The sequence below is a fragment of the Nyctibius grandis genome, chromosome 17 (genome assembly GCF_013368605.1).
Source record: "Nyctibius grandis isolate bNycGra1 chromosome 17, bNycGra1.pri, whole genome shotgun sequence".
NCBI lineage: Eukaryota > Metazoa > Chordata > Aves > Nyctibiiformes > Nyctibiidae > Nyctibius > Nyctibius grandis.
Window position 1 is genome coordinate 9,520,133 of NC_090674.1, and position 19,781 is coordinate 9,539,913.

Consider the following 19,781-nt stretch of genomic DNA (forward strand, 5'->3'; position numbering starts at 1 on the left):
GAAGAGCCCTTAGCCTCCAGACCTCAGGTCAGATGGAGGAGACACGAGTCAAACATGATTTTGGCCGTGTTACGATGGCATTCAGCAGGTCTAAGGCAACCTGGATCACCTCACGGGTATCTCTTGGCTTCGTAAGGAATAAAGGTATAAGAGCAGGAAATAAAGCGGCCAAGCACTGAGCAGCTTTGCCATCATGCATCCCAGTCATCTCAAAATCCACCGTGATCTTCAACTGCGGGGCAGGTCTGCTCGAGTGAAGAAGAGCAGCCGGGCAGCAAGAGCGTGCCAAAGCAGCCACGAAGCGCATCGCTCAACCAGAGGCAGCCGTAAGCAGAGGCAAAGCACTGAGATAGTTCAGCCAGAGCAATTCCCCTTGCTGCAGTGTTTTGACCCGAAGCAGAAATGTAGCAGGGAGGCCAGGGAAGGGTCTGACCTCCGAGGAACGGCTGAGGGAGCTGGGGGTGTTTAGCCTGGAGAAGAGGAGGCTCAGAGGTGACCTTAGTGCAGTCTACAACTACCTGAAGGGAGGTTGTAGCGCAGTGGGAGTCGGCCTCTTCTCCCAGGCAACCAGCGATAGGACAAGAGGACACAGCCTCGAGCTTGGCCAGGGGAGGGTCAGGTTGGACATTAGGAAGCATTTCTTCTCAGCAAGGGTCATTAGCCATTGGAAGGGGCTGCCCAGGGAGGTGGTGGAGCCACCATCTCTGGAGGGGTTTAAGACAAGACTGGACATGGCCCTTAGTGCCCTGGTCTAGTTGCCATGGTGGTGTCAGGGCCATGGTTGGACTCGATGATCCCAGAGGGCTCTTCCAACCTGGTTGATTCTGTGAATCTGTGATTCTGTGAATCGCTGCAGAACTGACCCACCGCACCGAGGACACGGCACGGGGACAAGGGCAAGTCACAGCTTTCTGGATGTGAGACAAGCAGAACACGACTAAGCTGCCTCACGCTTCCTCCCCTCGGGTGGGACACTCTGTCATCAGCGCTGCGGACACGGAGCTGCTCTGGGTACCGAGAAGCAGTGGTTGAAGTTAAAATTGACATAATCCAGAAGAATTTGGGTTAAACTCTCCCCAATTTACATTCAAGGTGTCAGCGTTAGTAAAAGCACAGTCAGAACAAACGTCAAATATTCATTAAAACGAACAAATTAAGAGAGAGAAGAGTGACATATCCACAGATATTTCAGGGTTTTTTTTAAAAAAAAGCTATAAAATAAAGGTATCCGGGGCAGTTAGTGCACCTGGATGTATCGTACCAGGAGCAGTGTCAAATTTTCGGGGATAATTTGACCCCTCACCCCCAATGAAATCAAGTCCTGAAACAAAAAAAAAAGAAGAGAAAGACAACCAGTGAAATTTTGATTTAAAGTGAAGGCAGCTTTCATTGCCCCCATGTACACCAGTCACATCGTACCTGTGGATATTGTTAATTTAAAGAGATGCCTGCAGCTACTGAAATGACAACGAAACGACCACGCACGACACAGTGAACACCGTAGCTGCACGATAAACCTTACAGCTGCGTTGTAGCACTAGAGCAAATCTGAGCTGCTCCATCAGATAAACCATCAATCCCCCCCAACCACGCTCTAACCCACGTTGTTCCACAATTCCACAAAACACCAACACAGCAAAATAAAACCAAACCACAGAGCAGCCTGTTCAGACTAGATAAACCTCCAGCACGTAGAGCTCACCCACTCCCATCCCTTTTTCCTCCAGAGACAAGTACCTATTGCCCTTAAACACGTGCCTACACTACCTCCAGTATTTAAAACTCCATTTCTCAGTTGGCAAAAAGATGATCATCGATCTGCTGATGTTTTAAAGCCATGCTTATTTTTTTTCCCCTTTCAAAGTTCTCTCTCTCAGCTTTTTCTGGAAAAAAAACCCAAAACCAAACCAAAACAACCAAAAAAAATCCCTACACTAAATGTGTAGTAAAAGGTATCACAGTTCACAGTATTTTATTCCTCTCCTTCCAAAGTTATCAGTTTTTCAGCAAATATAAGAAATACAGAAGTGGCCTAAAGCAACATGAATATGGTGGTGAATGTTTCTTACAACCAAGATGTGGTAGTTACTTGAATGCTCAAAAATCATGGAAAAATGGTTTGACTTCATGGTGGTGCAAGATTGCTCCATAAAAAAAACCCAAACACTTAAAACCCCCACACAAACAGACTACTTACGATTAAGGATCGTCCCTTGTGACTCTGTCCAGTTACCACACTGCAAAACCTGAGTTCACTTGTGTCTTACAACAGTGTGCATACTTGAAACAAATAAAAATGTCCCATTTTTCCAAAGCAAGAGAACATTCAAGGGCAGATCCGTGCTCATGAACCACCCAGGGATGAAACATTTGTTTCAAACAGGGAAGCATGAAGAGTTCTTTTCAGCTAGCTTTCTGTAACAAAGTCTCATCCTACAGCAGTTTGAGCAAGATGATCATGGAAGAGAGAATGTTCCCCCTTCTGGAATCAAGAGCAAGACATCTGAACTCCAAGGAATGTTCTTTGGATATTGGGAGAACCTCCATGTGTTTATGACACTACGGTTTATAAAAGACTTTTCCAATGAGGCAGCATGGTTTCTGCTGGAAAACAAACAGGGCAAGTGTTCCTGTGCCTCTGCTGGGCAAGAGCACACACAACCTCACATCAGAACCATCATCCAGCTCCCAATTTGCAACGTGGTCACCCTACCAGATGCAAAAGCACTGCCAGGTTCAAAGAAACAGGGCCACTGAAATCCATCTCTCAACCAACAAACCCATTCCTCCGTCCCTGAGCCAAAGACCTACCCAGAACCTCCTCAGGGCAACTGCGTGGACACAAAATCCACTCACCCTCTAAATACAAACCAACAACCACGTGCAGGAAGACCACTTACTCGTGCCATCGTCCGGCTCAAAGCTGCCAGTGTTGTTCCACGTGTTGTTGTTGCTATTCCCGTAGTTCTCGTCCGTGCCGGCCGGCTCGGCATAGTCAGCTGGGTTGAAAGTTCTGTAAGAAACAGGAGGATGGAAATTTTTACTCCCTTTTCCTAAGCATTTTAAAAGCAACATTGTATGCAGCTGAAGGGAGGTTGTAGCAGAGTGGGAGTTTGCCTCTTCTCCCAGGCAACCAGCGCTAGGACAAGAGGACACAGCCTCAAGCTTCGCCAGGGGAGGGTCAGGTTGGACATTAGGAAGCATTTCTTCTCAGCAAGGGTCATTAGACACTGGAAGGGGCTGCCCAGGGAGGTGGGGGAGTCACCATCTCTGGAGGGGTTTAAGAAAAGCCTGGACATGGCCCTTAGTGCCATGGTCTAATGACATGGTGGTGTCAGGGCAATGGTTGGACTCGATGAGCCCAGAGGGCTCTTCCAACCTGACTGATTCTGGGATTCAAAGAGCGTTGAAAGACAGTTCTCTCAGCAGAGGGATGCCTCAGCTACACCAGCCATTCCAAATTTAAGTTAGCGTGATGCAGTTTTGGCTTTATTCATAAAAAAAGGCAAACTGGAACACAAATGACTGACACAAACGGTACTATTCATGCACAAAAGCTTTTCTTTTTGCTGTGGTTTGTACCAGTGATACTTACCCCATGCCTTGGGCAGAAAATCTTCCCCCTCGCCTTCCAGAGCCACCTGTAAAATACACACACACACACAGTGCTGAGCATCTTTGGGCTCTGCATCAGCAGGAAAAGAAACATTTAAACACCACATGGAGTTCTGATGCCCAGAATATGGAAGTGGTGAGGATCTTCCTGAGCTGATGGGATTTCCAGCAGTGTCTTTACACGTACAGGAATGACCTCAGCTGGCTGGCAGTGTAATTCACGATGCACTACTCCAGCCTCAGACAAGGTTTCCAGCTGGCACAAACCGTAAGTACCAGACCCCAGGTTCCGATTTCTGCAGTGTGTGTCCTCAGCAACGAGTCCTGAGCAGCACGGATTTTGTGGAAAAATTAATTTCTGCTGCTGAGTATTTAAAACCCAAGCATTTGCACAGCAATGGTGCTCAGAAACACACGTGCAAGAACGAGGAAGATCCAGATTCTGCTGCTAACAAGTAACTGGCCCACTTGCCAAACAGTCACCTTAGTTTTTTTAACATCCCACCTCTATGCAATAAAGCCCTATTTTTTTCAACTCCACGGATGGGATGTAAGAACTACTCTTTCCAGCGTGCTGAAGATGGGGAAGCAATGCGTAGGCACCAAGTGTAAGCTTAAAAACAAAAAAATCAAGTGCTGCTTTTCAGTTTGGCAATTCCTCCCATAAAAGAGGCTTTCAAACCTCACGGAGCAGATACACTGATGTATTTCTCCTCCCATTCCCTCTGACCTCAAACCCCACACGTACCTCGGCCTCGGCCACGTCCCCGTCTCCCTCTTTCTGTGCCTCTTCCAGAAGATCCTCCGCTCTTACCACCATCTAGGCCATTCTCCTGGCCCCGAACTGGAAGACAGAACGATGCAAAGACAATTTCAAGATTCATCCCGCTTTAGGGAGGATATAAGACCAGATCTTAAGCACTGAAGCGCAGTGGCTGTGCGGGAGGACCGCGCTGCCCAACGCTCCCATAACTTCTTTTACTTAAGCTGATGGTATCGAGGGTTATCACCCAAGGAATCGTCTCAGACAGGGGAGCATCAAACAGATCGCCACACACACGAGGCTGGTTTTCCTCAAAGATGGGTCTGCCCGAGAAGCTTTACTGGCAGCTTCCCACAGCACAGTGTGCACCGTGACAGTTACGGGTGTTAGGAAAGGGCAGGTCCATACACTCTCTTCCACGGCTGGCACCTCGCCCCCGCCTCGGTGGCCCGCCGCGTCGTCTGCTGAAATCCCGATCCCTCTCTCGGTTTTCTTTGCTTTCTTCACTGGGTTCTGTCTGTCCGCTCTCCTTCTGTCCTGAGACACCCTTCTTCTTCCCGACCATTTCCCAGGAATGCTGTAGGGGAAAGAAGTTAATCATAGTTTGCTCAACGCAAGGTGCAAACACACACATATTTAAACATGTGACAGAGAGAATACAATGAGAAAAATGGTTTCCAGCCCAATTTTTTTAGAAGAGTCAATCACCCTACACACAGGCTTCTTCCTTCAAGAAAAGCTTTCTTACAGCTCACTGGCACGCAGTTTGAGGCAACAGGAGATGAGTTATCTTATTTCTGCCAAGATCTACTAACCCTCTTAAATAAGAGTTGGTATAATACTTACTCAAGTTCAAAGCGTGGATAAATTTACCCTGTTTAGGGGAAAAAACCACCCTGTAATTTCATACAGGTCACTGGTTTGGGCAGCTCACAGGTAAACGTTCAGAAGCGCTCTGCAGTCAGCATTTTGGGGTAAGTTGTTCTCTCAGATGCAGAGTGATTTAACAAAACCCCTCCCCTAAAGAGCAGCTCACAGGGAGAGGAGTAGCACCGAATTTCTCCAACAGGCAAGTTCAAGTCATCCCAAGTTCAACCGTAAGAAGTTAAGCACGCCTCCAGCTCACTGCCCTGGGTGGGATTGGTTTATTTTATGACAGTCTGCAGTGGTTTCATACTCTTAAACTGATGCTGCACACTGTTAGAACAATTAAAAATAGTCCCAAGTCACTGGCAAACACCTAAAAACGTAACCGGCAAGACAAGTAAACAGCTGGGTTTGGATGGCAACATGCAGGGACGGGGTGGTGAGGTGGGGGTCAGGCTGTTTTCCCAAGGAATAGGATGAGAGGAAACGGCCTCAAGTTGCCCCAGGGGAGGTTTAGGTTGGAGATCAGGGACAATTTCTTCCCGAAAGGGTTGTCAAGCGCTGGCACAGGCTACCCAGGGCAGTGGTGGAGTCCCCATCCCTGGGGGGATTTAAAAGCCGTGTAGATGTGGTGCTGAGGGCCATGGGTTAGTGGTGGCCTTGGCAGTGCTGGGGTAACGGTTGGACTCGATCTTAAACATCCTTTCCAACCAAAACCATTCTGTGATTCTAAAGAGTTGAGCTGGCTTCAGCCAAACCAGGGTGCTGGGAAGACATATTTAATCAGCAGCAGTTTGGAAGGATCTGGAAGGATCAGTTTAGAAGGCAATCCTGCCCCGGCAGGGGGATTGGACTAGATGATCTTTCGAGGTCCCTTCCAATCCCTAACATTCTGTGATTCTGTGATATTTGTAGGCTTTTTACTGGGCTGTAACAGAACTCGTGTCTCCACTGTCTCTGTCACAAAATGACCGACACGCCGCACACCAGGCGAAAGGTTCCTCCTGAGCAAGTGCTCACTTGTTCTCAGAGCTGACTCTGGGAAAAGATAAGATACTTCACACTCAGGGCAACATGAAAGCTTACAGAGATGCCACTGTACTGTTGTGAGAGTGCTTGGATTCAAAAGGAATAGGAGGGAAATGATTTACTGCATTTTCCCCTCTATTCCTTTGGGCCTGCTGGTCACGCTCCATTCTGTGCGAGCCTACAGAGAGCAGTGTTAAGAAGCCAGGACACAATCACACCTTACATGCTACTTGTGGAACTAGTCAGTCATTTGGGCTCTCATTAGCTAGACATTACTCTATGTCTTGTCTCCAAATATGCAGTTACACCGAACTAGGCCTCACCAGATTTACAGGACCCAATCCTACCGTGTCCGGATTGCCCTCCAGCAGCACGTTGATGGCCCTGTTAACATCACCGTTGCAGTCATGCAGAGCAATCACACACTCGTCCTGGTTCTTGCCTGTGATGTCGATCAGCTGTAGAGAAGACAACACCACGGTCAGCATGTTCCAAACCAAGGCAGCACCAAAATCTCTACGGATAACTTAGAAAGCAAGTTGAATCCCAAACCAGAAATCCTATGAAGAAATGTCAGGGTTTGGGAGTCTCCCCAAGCTCCACAGCTTAATTATGGCCCCTCGATGAGAAGGAACTGAGGGTGGGCATTTCTGAGTCACCGTTGTTTCACCCCAACCCAACCTACAACCTCCTTTTCTCAGGATAACACCGTTCCCTGCGTTCTGGGGAAGAAGCCAGACCAAGGAAATTCAGGGAGCAGCCAGGCACGTCCCTCCCACCCCCCACAGCATTCATGGCACTCTCGTCATTGATCTCGCCTTCCTGTTGGGTTCACCCTCACTTTCTGCACTCACTTGTTTCACCTTCTCCTCAAAGTCAGCGTCGTTGTGGTCTGAAATCATCTGTGCAAGTCGAATCTGTTCCGCAGTGGCCTAAAGAAATTGAACGTAGAGAGAGAGCGTGGTTAGAGCGGCGCATTTCCAACAAACCTTCCTCCAAAGGCCGTATCCCTTCCCTGAGGTCTCTGGAAAAGGAATCAATGTGATGAAGAGGAGGCGCAAACAAGGGCGAGAAAGAGGAAAGCTTCAGAGAGAAAGTCAGATGGAAGAGGAGCGAGCGAGGGGAGTCTGGAAGAAAGGGATGTACTGCTGGGTGAGCAACAACCACCTCAATTACACCAGTTTTGAGGCAGACCTGACCACCACCAGCACACCAAGCCCCGCTGCAGGCGGCTTCTCAGCCACTTGCATTCATTAAAGTGAACTGGGAATGCTCAGATGGAAGTAAAACCAAATCTCAGCGCCAGCTCCCGCTTGGAGATACCAAGGCAGAAACCCCACGGTCGTGGCAGCCTAATTAACCTGGCTCTGCAAGCAGCACCCAGGAAGTTCGTTAGGCCAAGCCCAGCCATTAGCACTGGGCCAAGGCAGGAGTGCCAGGTCTCCACCTCCAAGCTAAGTGGTTTCCATGGACGCTGCCCTTACCTGCGGCCGCTGCTTGTGCTGTGTCTGGCTCTGTGTCTGTGTCTGCTCCCAGTTCCCCCGGGCTCGGTTAGTGCCCACCGATGTCATCATTTACAGTATATACAAATAACAGTATTTACAAGGTAGAACTCTGTGGTGGGTCAGGGGAGAAGAGAGAACAGACTGTTAGAAACCAAAAAAACAAAAGGCAGCACCAAGACTGAACGATCGCGTGGGCGAGGCAGCCAGTAAAGCCACCACCACGAGCCCCCACCCTCCCCAATGCCTCCCCAAAGCCACAACGGGCCAGGCTACCATTTCCAAGTCAAAAAGGCCACCTGTACTCCTCGAGGTTTCTCCACTGCTACCACAGCAGAGCGATCCAAATGAAACATCACCCGCATCCAGGTGTGAACAATGTGTGAGCAATCAGGACCCAGGAGCAGAAGTACTTGGGAGTAAAGGGTTTAACAACTCACTGCTAAAACCCAAGTGTGTGAGTGGGCACGGATTTGCCATGACCAGGGTGGTAAGAGACCAGGGCAATCAACTGGAGCAAGGAACACGTGGAAAAAAAGCTCTAAATAAACGTCATGTTGAGAGCTGAACATCTCAGAGCCTCAGACACATCAGCTACTTCCCCTTCTCCTTTCTTGCCTTCAAAACAGGGTAGGGGAAGCAAAAATTCTCCAGTAAAAAGTGGTGCTACAGGTTTGTGGGATATTGTTTTTAAAAAATACCGCCCTTGGAGAACTGCTCATTTTTGCTTGCTTCAATTATTCCCCAGAACTGGAAATATTAAGTTCTCTTCTACTGAGTATTCTAGATTTAAAAACTACAAAAAAAAAGTGAACTAGATGTTGGCAAGGAATAACAGCCAGCAATGTTGTTAGGTAACTGCTTGAGGCAAAAGAGTCCAGGCCATGGAGCGTCCAAAGCAAGTGGAGTTTTATAAGCTCACGCTGGGCTTCAGGGGAAGAGCCCAACCCAGATGGTCAGAGCGGGATCAACACTGAGTAGTTTCTCCCTATCGTCTCCTAGGCACATCCCCCAGCAGGACCCTGAAATCTCAATAATCACAAACTTTTCATTTTCAGATTTCCTTAACGAGGCTGTGACGCCTTCCTCCAAGGCAGTGGGGTCTGCTCCAGGTGCTGGTGCTGCAGGCAGACGCTTGGGAGAGGGAAAGGAGCCCCAGACAGAGCACAAGAGCAGGGAGGAAACCTGAGCGAGAAAATCTGACCTGCAGGATACGATTTGAAACGTTGCTTGCGAACACCCAACGCGGCAGCACAGAGCAAGAGCCGGTGTGAGAAGCAGGGGAAGCTCAAACGGCCCGGTAAGAACCGGGGAGTCTCTCGTCAAAGCCCGCGAGCGCAGAGCACGGGGACCCCAACGTCACCTCTGCCCCGTGCACACACCACCGCTCCCACCTCCCACGTGCGCGTGGAGGCAAGTTTTGAAACACGATTGCTCCCGCAGCTTCCCACAAAACCTCAAAATTTCACCCTTTGGGGCCACTCGTGCCTCGCGGCAACTTAAAACCACCGATTTCCAGCTAGAGAGCGCCAAGGTTTCTTATCGGCGAACAATCTGAGCTACCTGCCTGGTCACCAGGAGCCCCCGAGGTGCGTGTGACACGGAGGGGATTTAAGGACCAGCACCAAGGCTGGACTTCACCCAAGGCAGAGCAGACAAAGCCTCCTGGGCTATGCAGCCATCCCCTCCCGTGCTCCACGCAGGCTTCTTCCCCACGGTATTTATTTTCACACTCCACCGTTACCATCTCTCGCAGTTCTAAGTGTTTCACGCACAAACAAGTTGTCATATTAAACCAATTTGGCAGCAGAACTGCAGGCCCAGAGGGAAGCAATCCAGCGCGTTTGCAGTAACTTAATCTGCAATTTCAATAGGATACAGTTCCAGCAGTCTGCTGCCCCGAACCTTTGTGCAGCGGCCGCGTATTGTTCCACAGCTGCCACGCTCCGCTCTGCCCAGCTGCATTTCTGCCACGATTCAAGCACGATTATTATTTTTTTTTTTCCTTTAACATGCAAAAACCACAAGAAAACAGCTATTCTAGAGGTAGCAGCCAGGCCCTGAGCCTGCTAAGACCGTCGGGTAAGTGGGCATCCCCACACAACACCCCACACGCTGCATTGAGGGAACAGGATCCGGCTCCTGATTGATTATTCCTCAATCGTGTAACTTCAGGGCAGCTCATGGGCAACATTTAATTGCAAATCTTGGTTATCCCGACATTTGAACTGGCCCTGCGCAGAAGCAACGATAATATGAGTTTACCAGTTCAAAGCAGTCTTCATCAAAAGTGTTTTATCAATTTTTTATATTTTTTTTCCAAGACCAAACCCGTAGAGATTCACCAAAAGGGATGTAATAAAACAGGGTGACTCCAGCCCCGGCTGATCCACGCCAGAGAAACAGCATTAAACCGGGCGGACGCTTCCGTTTCAAGGCAACGGGGAAGCGCTGCCTTCGTCTAGGATTCAGGGAAAACAAGAAGCTTCACAGCTACAGGTTACACCAGCTTTTCTTCAAAGAAACTGCGAGTAAACGTGACGCACTTTGCTGTTACCCCTTTTCCTACTACACCGCTACTCGCCTTCCACATCTAGAGAGGAGAGAGTCTCGGCTACAAGAAACGTGAAGTGCGGAGTCTCGGGAAAAAGAGGTGATACAGAAATGTAACAAACTGTTCATTTTATTAGAAATTTCAGGTAAGTTACAATCTTTCAACAAGGAGCTGTCAGTCACATCCGCTATCCCCAGCTGTGCCAGACCTCCTGGCTGATGCTGGGCGAGTCCCGGCACATCCCAGCCTCAGTTTCCCTTATCTGTTAATACAGAAAATTGGTATTTCCATCCCCCTTAAGCTTAATTAACAAGGCTCCGAAGCTCCCAAGGAAAGAACCACAGAGGGAAAGACTTTCCTGCAACGTGGGGCAGAACAAGCACCCGAAGGAGCCCGATGTGGGGGGCTGGTTTATCAGTGTTATGATTTTTTTCTCCGGAGCAAACACATTGCAGCTGCAAACCGAGTAACTCCCGCTGTGTGCAGAGCGCAAGATTTTGGGGGGGATGCCCCCGGCTGCACCATCAGAGACCCCAGTTTGGTATCGATGTGTAGCGCTTTATTGGAAAGACTCACCAGCCGGTGCTGCCGTCCAGGAGCGTCCAGGCAGAGCACCCCCAAAGCGGCACGGAGCCAAGCAGGGCCGGGATGGCTCCAGGACCCCCGAACCGGCAGCACCCCGGAATTTCGCGCGGGCCGCGGGGGACCCACGGCGGGGCCCGCCCCACACCAAGGTGCCGAGGCACCGGTAACGGCCCCCGGGGCGCTGCCGAAGAAAGGGAGCCCGAGGCGTGCCCGGTTGCACGCGAGAAGCCCCGAGAGCACGGCGGTAGCGGGGCAACGCGGCCCCCATTGTTACCGCCGGCAGCGGCGGGGCCGGGCGGGCCCCGGGAGCACGGCAGGGCCGGAGCCGCCCGGTCCCCGCGGCCCAGCAGGCCCAACAGCCCAGCCCGCGGCACACAATGGGGGAGAGCGGCCGGAGGGAACCGGAGAGGGCCGGAGGAGGCCCGCAGGGCCGGGCGGGAGCCCCCGCGGCGGCGCGGCGCCAGGCCGGGCCCGCACCCGAGAGGCGGGCGAGCGCGGGCCGCTTCCGCCCTCATGGCCGCGGCCGCCATTCCCCCCCCCCCGCAACCACCACCTCCACCCCGCCCGCCCTCCCTCACCTGCGGCGGCCGCGCTCTACGCCAGCCCCCGGCTGCGGCCCGGCCCACTAGGCCGCGCAGGGGCCCGGCGGCGGTGGGGCGCGGCGGCCGCCCCCGGAACGACACGGTGGAACCGGGAGGGGGGGGGGGGGGGCGACGAGGCCGGGGCGGGGGGGGACGCGGGGCGGGCGGAGGTGGCGGGAAGGGGTGGGGGAGGATTTAACGGGGCCGCGCGCAGTTACCGGAGCCGCCGCCGCCTCCTCGCAGCCAACTTTACCTGGGTCTCACCACACTGACAACTACCAGCGGCGCCCGCCCCCATCACGTGACGGGGGCGCGGGGGCGGGGCCAGCCCGGCTTCACCCACGTGACGCGCGGGGCCGCGGCGTAGGGGGAGGGGGACACGCACTACGCTGCCGCGCGCCGCGTCACGTGAGAGCGGAGCTTTGTTCTGCCGCTGTCACGTGGCGGGGGCGCGGAACGGCTTCGTTGGCCGCCATGTTGTGCGGCCCCGGGCTGGGCCGGGGATGGCGGGGGCCGGCAGTAACTGGTTGTCCGGGGTCAACGTGGTGCTGGTGATGGCCTACGGCAGCCTGGTGAGCGGGGGGACGGGCCCGACGGGTCCGTGGGGCCGCAGTGTCTGTGGGGCCCATGTAAGGCCGGGCCCGGGGTGTCTGTGGGGCTGGAGTGTCCGTGGGGCCCCTGTGAGGCCCATCCTGGGGTGTCCGTGGGGTCCCGTGGGGCCGGGGTGTCTGTGGGCCCATGTAAGGCCGAGCCCGGGGTGTCCGTGGGGCTCCCGTGGGGCCGGGATGTCCGTGGGGCCCCTGTGAGGCCCATCCTGGGGTGTCCGTGGGGTCCCGTGGGGCTGGGGTGTCTGTGGGGCCCCTGTAGGGCCAGACCCGGGGTGTCTGTGGGGCTGGAGTGTCCGTGGGGCCCCTGTGAGGCCTGTCTTGGGGTGTCCATGGGGTCCCGTGGGGCTGGGGTGTCTGTGGGGCCCATGTAGGGCCGGGCCCGGGGTGTCCGTGGGACCCCTGTGAGGCTGATCCTGGCGTTTCTGTGGGGGTCCCGTGGGGCCGGGCTCGGGGTGTCTGTGGGGCTCCTCTGAAGCTGATCATGGGGTGTCTGTGGGGCTCCCGTGGGGCTGGGGCCGGGTTGTCCGTGAGGCCCCTGTGAGGCCAGTCACAGAGTGTCCGTGGGGCCCTTATGAGGCTGATCCTGGGGTGTCTGTGGTGCTCCCGTGGGCCTGGGGTGTCCGTGGGGCTGGGCCTGGGGTGTCCATGGGGCCCCCATGATGCCAGGCGCACAGAGTCCGTGAAGTTCCAGTGAGGGGTGTCCATGGGGAGCTCTGGTAGAGCCAGACTCGGGGCCCTCACAGGGCTGGGCTGGGGTGCCCGTGGGGTCCTGGCGTCTGTGGGGCTGGGAGAGGACGTGAGTGGGAGCTTCTGTGGAGCTGGGGTGTTTGTGGGGCCGGCCCATGGGGCTCCTGATGGGCTGAACAGGAACCCCTGTGCTTAGGGGGTCTGTGGGACCCTGTGGGTGCTTGGCACGGGGTTGGGAACAGGGTGTCAGTGGGGCCGGGCCCAGCCTGGCTGTGAGACCCGCTGGGGTGCTGCTGGGTGTCCCTAACCCCCGTCCCCGTTGCGACGCTCCAGGTCTTCGTGCTGCTGTTCATCTTTGTGAAACGCCAGATCATGCGCTTCGCCATGAAGTCCCGCCGGGGTCCCCACGTGCCTGTCGGACAGCACGCGCCCAAGGTGGGTACGTGCGGCCCCGCGGCGAGGACGTGCCCTCCCTCCCCTGCACCCACGGACCCGTCCGTGCCCGGAGGGATCTGCTTCAAAACTGGATGTTTCCAGGAGCTGCCACCTCGGCATGGTGGTGGGCAGCTAGAGAGGGAGCAGGTTTATTTCAGAGGGCCTCCAAGACGGGACTGTTATCAAACAAAGCGAGTGCTCTGTAACGTAGGGGTTTTTTTTTTTCCCCCACTGTGCAGGATTTAAAGGAAGAAATCGACATTCGACTGTCGAGGGTGCAAGACATCAAGTACGAGCCGCGGCTGTTAGCTGAGGACGACAGCAGGCTTCTGCAGCTGGAGACACAAGGTACCCGCTCTCCCTGCCACCGCAGACACCGTCCGTGCTTGTCCCGCTACAGCAGCTCCTTCCCCTGAGGCCAAGTTGCATCACTGGCCTCTCGTGTTGGCTGTTGTGTTTGGCGAGCCAACGTGAGATGGTGTCTGTGTGCTCTGCTCTTGTCTGCGTTCGTTGAATCACAGAGTGGTTTTGGTTGGGAAGGACCTTTAGGATCATCGAGTCCAACCGTTACCCCAGCACTGCCAAGGCCACCACTAACCCATGGCCCTCAGCACCACATCTACACGGCTTTTAAATCCCCCCTGGGATGGGGACTCCACCACTGCCCTGGGCAGCCTGTGCCAGCGCTTGGCAACCCTTTCAGGGAAGAAATTGTCCCTGATCTCCAACCTAAACCTCCCCTGGGGCAACTTGAGGCCGTTTCCTCTCACCCTATTGCTTGGGAAAACAGCCTGACCCCCACCTCCCCACACCCTCCTTTCAGGCAGTTGTAGAGAGCGAGAAGGTCTCCCCTCAGCCTCCTTTTCTCCAGGCTAAACCCCCCCAGGTCCCTCAGCCGCTCCCCATCACACTTGTGCTCCAGACCCTTCACCAGCCCCGTTGCCCTTCTCTGGACTCGCTCCAGCACCTCAAGGTCTTTCTTGTCGTGAGGGGCCCAAAACTGACCCCAGGATTTGAGGTGCGGCCTCACCAGTGCCGAGTCCAGGGGGACCATCCCTGCCCTAGTCCCGCTGGCCACACTAGTGCTGACACAAGCCAGGATGCTGCTGGCCTACTTTCCCCACCTCCCTCCCGCTACCACGTTTTGCAAAGCTTTCAGTGTGGGTTTTCTCTTTGCCAGGCTGCTATAACTACCTGTACAGGATGAAGGCACTGGATGCGATCAGAACATCTGGTAAGGGAGCTGAGGGCAGGAGTGGGAGGGGAAGGGTGGAGAGAGACCACGTGGGGAGGAAATAAGGGTGCAACGTGTCGGCCAGCAGCCTCGTGATAAGGCTCAAGGCCCTCGTTTGGGAACAGCAGTCGCTTCTCCTGCCTGGAGCTGGTGGCGCGAGGGTCCGCTCTGCTCGTGCGTTGGGAGCAGGCAGCAAACGTGGTGGGAAGTTTAATTAACTGCCAATTTCTGACGACGTCTGCAGGTGTTTTGACCTGCGCTGACTTTTTATTTTCCAGAAATTCCGTTTCACGCAGAGGGCCGGTACCCAAAATCTTTAATAGGGAAGAATTTCTGTGCCTACCTGCTGGAACTGCGGAATTCCAGCGCCTCCTTCAAAGGCATCCGCAAAGCCTTGATCGACACCCTGCTGGATGGGTACGAGAGCGCCCGCTACGGCACTGGGGTGAGTCCCACACAGAATCACAGAATCAACCAGGCTGGAAGAGCCCTCTGGGATCATCGAGTCCAACCATTGCCCTGACACCACCATGGCAACTAGACCAGGGCACTAAGGGCCATGTCCAGGCTTTTCTTAAACCCCTCCAGAGATGGTGACTCCACCACCTCCCTGGGCAGCCCCTTCCAATGGCTAATGACCCTTGCTGAGAAGAAATGCTTCCTAATGTCCAACCTGACCCTCCCCTGGCCAAGCTTGAGGCTGTGTCCTCTTGTCCTATCCCTAGTTGCCTGGGAGAAGAGGCCGACTCCCACCCCGCTACACCCTCCCTTCAGGTAGTTGTAGACTGCACTAAGGTCACCTCGGAGCCTCCTCTTCTCCAGGCTAAACACCCCCAGCTCCCTCAGCCGTTCCTCTGAGGTCAGACCCTCCAGACCCTTCCCCAGCTTGGTCGCCCTCCTCTGCACTCGCTCCAACACCTCAACATCTTTCTTGAAGTGTGGGGCCCAGAACTGGACACAGGATTCAAGGTGCGGCCTCACCAGTGCCGAGTACAGAGGGACAATCACTTCCCCAGACCGGCTGGCTACACTAGTCCTGATAGAGGCCAGGATGCCACTGGCCTTCTTGGCCACCTGGGCACACTGCTGGCTCATGTTTTGTCCCAGCGCTGCCTCACGTGTTCCTGTACCCACCTGTGACCTTGGCTGGTTTTTCCATGTTTTTTTTTTCTGTTTGCATCCAGGTCTTTGGAAAACCGGAATATCTGAAGTATCAGGATGCTCTGAACGAGCTGGCAAATGTGTGAGTGTTACTGCTGGGGTGTGGGTGCGGTGGTGGCTTCATCTGGTGTGAACAGAGACGGGTTTTAGGGCACAGCCCAGCCCCTGCGACACGGGCTGGTCACGCCTTTCCGTCCTTCCAGGTTTGCTTACTCCTTCCAGAGAAGGAGACTCCCCCCCTCCCTGGGCAGCCTGTGCCCGGGCTCTGGCACCCTCACAGACAGACACAGCGATCACACGGCTCCTCTGGGGACGGTGGCAGCTGTGACGGTGCCTCTCCTCTCCCTGCAGGACCAAGGCGCGGGGCAGCATCAGCCAGCGGCAGCACCAGTCGGCAGCGAAGGACCTCACCCTCTCCCCCGAAGTCTCCAACCCCGCCACCATCCAGGTCACCTACCTGCCTTCCAACCAGAAGAGCAAACGTGCCAAACACTTCCTGGAACTGAAGAGCTTCAAGGACAACTACAACACGCTGGAGAGCACCCTGTGAGCTGCGCAGGGAGCCCTGCTCAGGGACCCACCACGAGCAGAGCCCCTCGCTGGGGCGCAGCCCGTGTCCCCGGGGGGGTTTTGGCCACGGTTCAGCGTCGGGAGGAAGCGGCTGCGCTCTCACATCTCCCTCTTGCATCACGTTGGGGATCCGTTTTGGCTGGTGGAGCCTGTCCTTCTCCAGGAGCTCGTGGCAAAGCAGCTGAACCCGGCGGGGATCGGCCCCTGCAGCCTCCTCCGCGCCAGCCTTGGGACACGCCTTGAGGCTTTGAGTCTGGCAGCGTCTCGGAGCCCTGGCCCTGTGAATAAACTCTTGATTAGCTTTAGCTTATTTATAAAAGACATCGATCCCAGCCAGCGCTGTTCTCCACCTGCCCTCCGTCCCCGTGACGGCCGGCGGGGGCTCGTGCTGTCTGTCCGTCCTGTCCGTGTGGGTCTCAGGCTCTGGAGCCGCTCGTCTTTTGTCCCTTCCAAAGGGTTGAACATTTTTTTTTACCCCCGGGGCACCGTCGCTGCCTGCTGCTCTCAGCCAGGAGTGTAAATAACGTGGTGGGCAGTTCTGTGCCGCCGCCGTGGCTGCGGTGCCAGTTTGGGCTGCGGTTTCTATCCCTTTTCTCCTCTAACTGGGCATTTGGGGACGTCTCGGGCAGACAAATCACACCTCCGAACGTCCTGGCTGTCCTGCCAAGGGGGGATGTTTCCTCCCACTCTCACCAGCTCCTCGTGTGCCAGCAGCTGTCGAGCCCACGGGGGTGAAACCTCCCGGCCCCCAAATTAACGTCTGCGTCCTGCCGGGCCGACGGCAGCGCCCGCTGCTCCCCGGGCACCGCAGCCTGTACCGCGGGGGGCGACGCCTGGGCCTCCGCACTCTTTTTAATTGCTGTTTAATAAAATGACAGTTAACCCCAAGCAGGATGCGTGCCGGTGGCTCCTGAGCGCGGGGAGCCCTTGGCCACCATACCCAGGGCTGCGTCAGTCCCTGTGCCGCTGCCGCGGTAACCGGGGTGCCCTTAAGGGGCGTGGCTGGTGCCAACGGCGGTTGCGTGGTCACTGGCACACTGGCCATGGCAGCGGCAAGCAGCCAGACCCCCTCGCTGCAGCAGGAGGAGGTGGGATGGGGCAGGGGCTGGGAAGGTGGCTGTGCTGGGGCTCCTGGCAGCAGTTGGGGACAGCGGGGAGCAGTGTCCCCGTCGTGGGGGTTAAAGCCCGGACGTTGCGTTGGTTGCAGGTGCCAGCGGAGGGGAGCCCTGGCACGACGCTGCTGGAGAGGTAGAGCTGGCAAAGGGGCCCCGGGGGCTGAACCCCCTGTGCTGGGGGGCAGCAGGGGACGGGGAGCCCCGGCATGAGGCGACCTGGGACCAGCCCTGAGGGCACGTTGGGGTCCCTCTGGCACCCCGTCCTGCCCACCCCGTGTCCCCACAGCTGCAGGCAGGCGCTGGTGTCCCCCTGGCACCCCGTCCTGCCCACCCCGTGTCCCCACAGCTGCAGGCAGGCGCTGGTGTCCCCCTGGCACCCCGTCCTGCCCACTCCGTGTCCCCACAGCTGCAGGCAGACACTGGTGTCCCCTTGGCACCCCGTCCTGCCCACCCCGTGTCCCCACAGCTGCAGGCAGACACTGGTGTCCCCTTGGCACCCTGTCCTGCCCACCCCGTGTCCCCACAGCTGCAGGCGGGCGCTGGTGTCCCCTTGGCACCCTGTCCTGCCCACCCCGTGTCCCCACAGCTGCAGGCAGGTGGCCAGGGAGCACCCACAGTGCTGTGAGAGGATCTGGGCCGCGGCGCACAGGATGCTGCAGCAGAGCATGATGTCGGAGCTGCGCCTCGCCAGCGAGGAGCTGACCCTGGTGAGGCCAGGCGTGGGTCCAGCACGGGCAGGTGCTGCCAGGCTTGGGTGCCTCGTCCCCCTCCAGTGCCACATTCTGGGGGACCGTGGCTCCCAGCACCGGGGAGGTGGTGGGGTTCAGCACCATCCTGTGCCCGGCAGGTCCGCCGAGCCGCCCTGTACCAGCTCCTCCAGGACGAGCACCAGCAGCACCAGCGGGAGCTGCACCAGCTGGGGAAAGCCTTCTACGTGGAGCGGCTGTGAGCGCCCGACCCGCCGGGCTCAGCACCGGCCTGGATCACCCCGCTCCCCGGCTGCGAATAAAACACGTTGAACGAATGGGGGCTGCGGCGTGTGGGGACAAGGGACAGCCCTGGGTGGGGGTGGAGGGAAGGGGCAGCCCGGTGTGATCCCCGCGGCTGAGATCCGGCACCGTGTGCCATGACCCCACACGTGCCGCATCCCGCACACGCAGTCCCTGCCGTGGCCACGCCAGGAGATGGCAGCAGGGCCGACGTGCCTCCGCCAGACCTGTGACCTGTGTCCTCCACGGCTGTGTCCGCTCCTGGCACTGATCCCTGGTGTCAGCCACGCGCTCCTGTCCTCCGTGGCACGGTGCTCCCGGCCGTGTGGCACGAGAGGAGCCCGGCCGCGCTGGGTGCGATGCTCCCCGGCCCCGCTCACCGCCCCGGCACCCCTGAGCCCCCATCTGCTCCCCGACTGGGGGCACACGTCCCCCGCCTCCCGTCCCCGCTGCCTGCGCCCGACCTTGGTGTCTCCCGGCCCCAGGGCCCATCAGCGCCTGCCCTGGCTCCGCTTATTGACAGGGCCGGGGGCCGCGGGGCCGGCACCCCCCGCCCGCGGCCCTTCATTAGCTCCGCTGTCCGGTTGCATCACATCAGCCGCCGCCACACGCACGCTTCTGGCACCGCGCTGCCGCCATGTGTGTCCCCGCTGTCCCCGCTGCCACCCCCGTGGAGCTGGAGCCCCTGGTCCCCCAGCCCAGGCAGGGGCTGTGCCCCCCTCCCCACCGTGGCACTCAAGGCTCTGGTTGCCCCATGTCCTGCCCCGCTGGCCCCCCCAGAGTTTGGGTCCCCAACGCCGTTCCCAAGGTCGGTGCGTCCCGCTGCAGCAAAGCACCGGCACGGTGCAGGGTGACACGTGTCCCCAGCACCCTGGGAGACCCCCGTGTGCCCTCCCGGCTGGATGCCACCAACCGGGTCCCAGTGGCCAACCCAGAGCGGGTCAGGGGTCCTGTCCTTGTCACCCCAGCACGGCGAGGCCACCTCCGTACGAGGGACGGGGTGACAGAGTGTCACCTCCTCCGGCCGCCCCGCAGAGGGAACGATGCTCCCGTGCACCGGGGTCCCAGCAGCTCCCCCAAAGCGAGGGGACAGGGACGTGGGGCAAAGCCCCCCAGCACCAGCCGGGGCTCGTCCTTGGGCAGGGTCACGCGCAGCCCCTCGGTGGGGTGGGTCCGGCTCCCCGGTATCGACGGCGGAGCGTGACCGGGGGCTGCGCAGGCGGCGCGGGGCCATCGACCCGTATCGACCGGCAGCGCTCGGCGGCGGCAAGGGCGCGGGGGTCCGCGGAGGGGGCGAGGGGACGTCGATGGGTGGTAATTAATGGGAACGAAGCCACGTGCGCGGAGCCGGGGGGCTCGCCGGCCTCGTCCCCCTCCTTGCCCGGCGTGGCCGAGCGTGGTTATAAACGGCGGCCGGGCAGCCCCGAGCCAGAGCACCGAGGAGCCCCCCGAGCCGGCCCAGGTAAGGCGGTGACGGACGTGGGGT

The 19,781-nt window shown here is 57.0% G+C and overlaps 2 protein-coding genes across 16 annotated transcripts in view; one reads left to right on the plus strand and one right to left on the minus strand.

Annotated features, from left to right (window-relative positions):
• UBAP2L (ubiquitin associated protein 2 like) overlaps positions 1-11,807 on the minus strand; it is a 32,164-nt gene extending 20,357 nt beyond the window's left edge. For 5 of the 15 annotated variants that reach the window (XM_068414326.1, XM_068414321.1, XM_068414325.1 and 2 more), the window contains exons 1-9: positions 11,750-11,807; positions 7,759-7,888; positions 7,129-7,206; positions 6,598-6,732; positions 4,787-4,955; positions 4,364-4,459; positions 3,596-3,641; positions 2,901-3,013; positions 1,262-1,321 (exon numbers count right to left, since the gene is read on the minus strand). In XM_068414326.1, coding sequence (XP_068270427.1) covers positions 1,262-1,321; positions 2,901-3,013; positions 3,596-3,641; positions 4,364-4,459; positions 4,787-4,955; positions 6,598-6,732; positions 7,129-7,206; positions 7,759-7,848 — 787 coding nt within the window. In that variant the 5' untranslated portion in view covers positions 7,849-7,888; positions 11,750-11,807. Of the gene's footprint in view, positions 1-1,261; positions 1,322-2,900; positions 3,014-3,595; positions 3,642-4,363; positions 4,460-4,786; positions 4,956-6,597; positions 6,733-7,128; positions 7,207-7,758; positions 7,889-11,714 lie in introns of all 15 variants that reach the window. The other 10 variants (XM_068414329.1, XM_068414324.1, XM_068414323.1 and 7 more) reach the window with 5 other exon arrangements.
• An 83-nt stretch (positions 11,808-11,890) lies between these two features.
• On the plus strand, positions 11,891-16,267 carry C17H1orf43 (chromosome 17 C1orf43 homolog). The gene is made up of 7 exons (XM_068414755.1): positions 11,891-12,068; positions 13,125-13,226; positions 13,466-13,574; positions 14,407-14,460; positions 14,739-14,905; positions 15,645-15,703; positions 15,973-16,267. The coding sequence occupies exons 1-7, from the start codon at positions 12,000-12,002 to the stop codon at positions 16,169-16,171; spliced, it is 759 nt and encodes a 252-aa protein (XP_068270856.1). The 5' UTR covers positions 11,891-11,999; the 3' UTR covers positions 16,172-16,267.
• Positions 16,268-19,781: the final 3,514 nt, after the last annotated feature.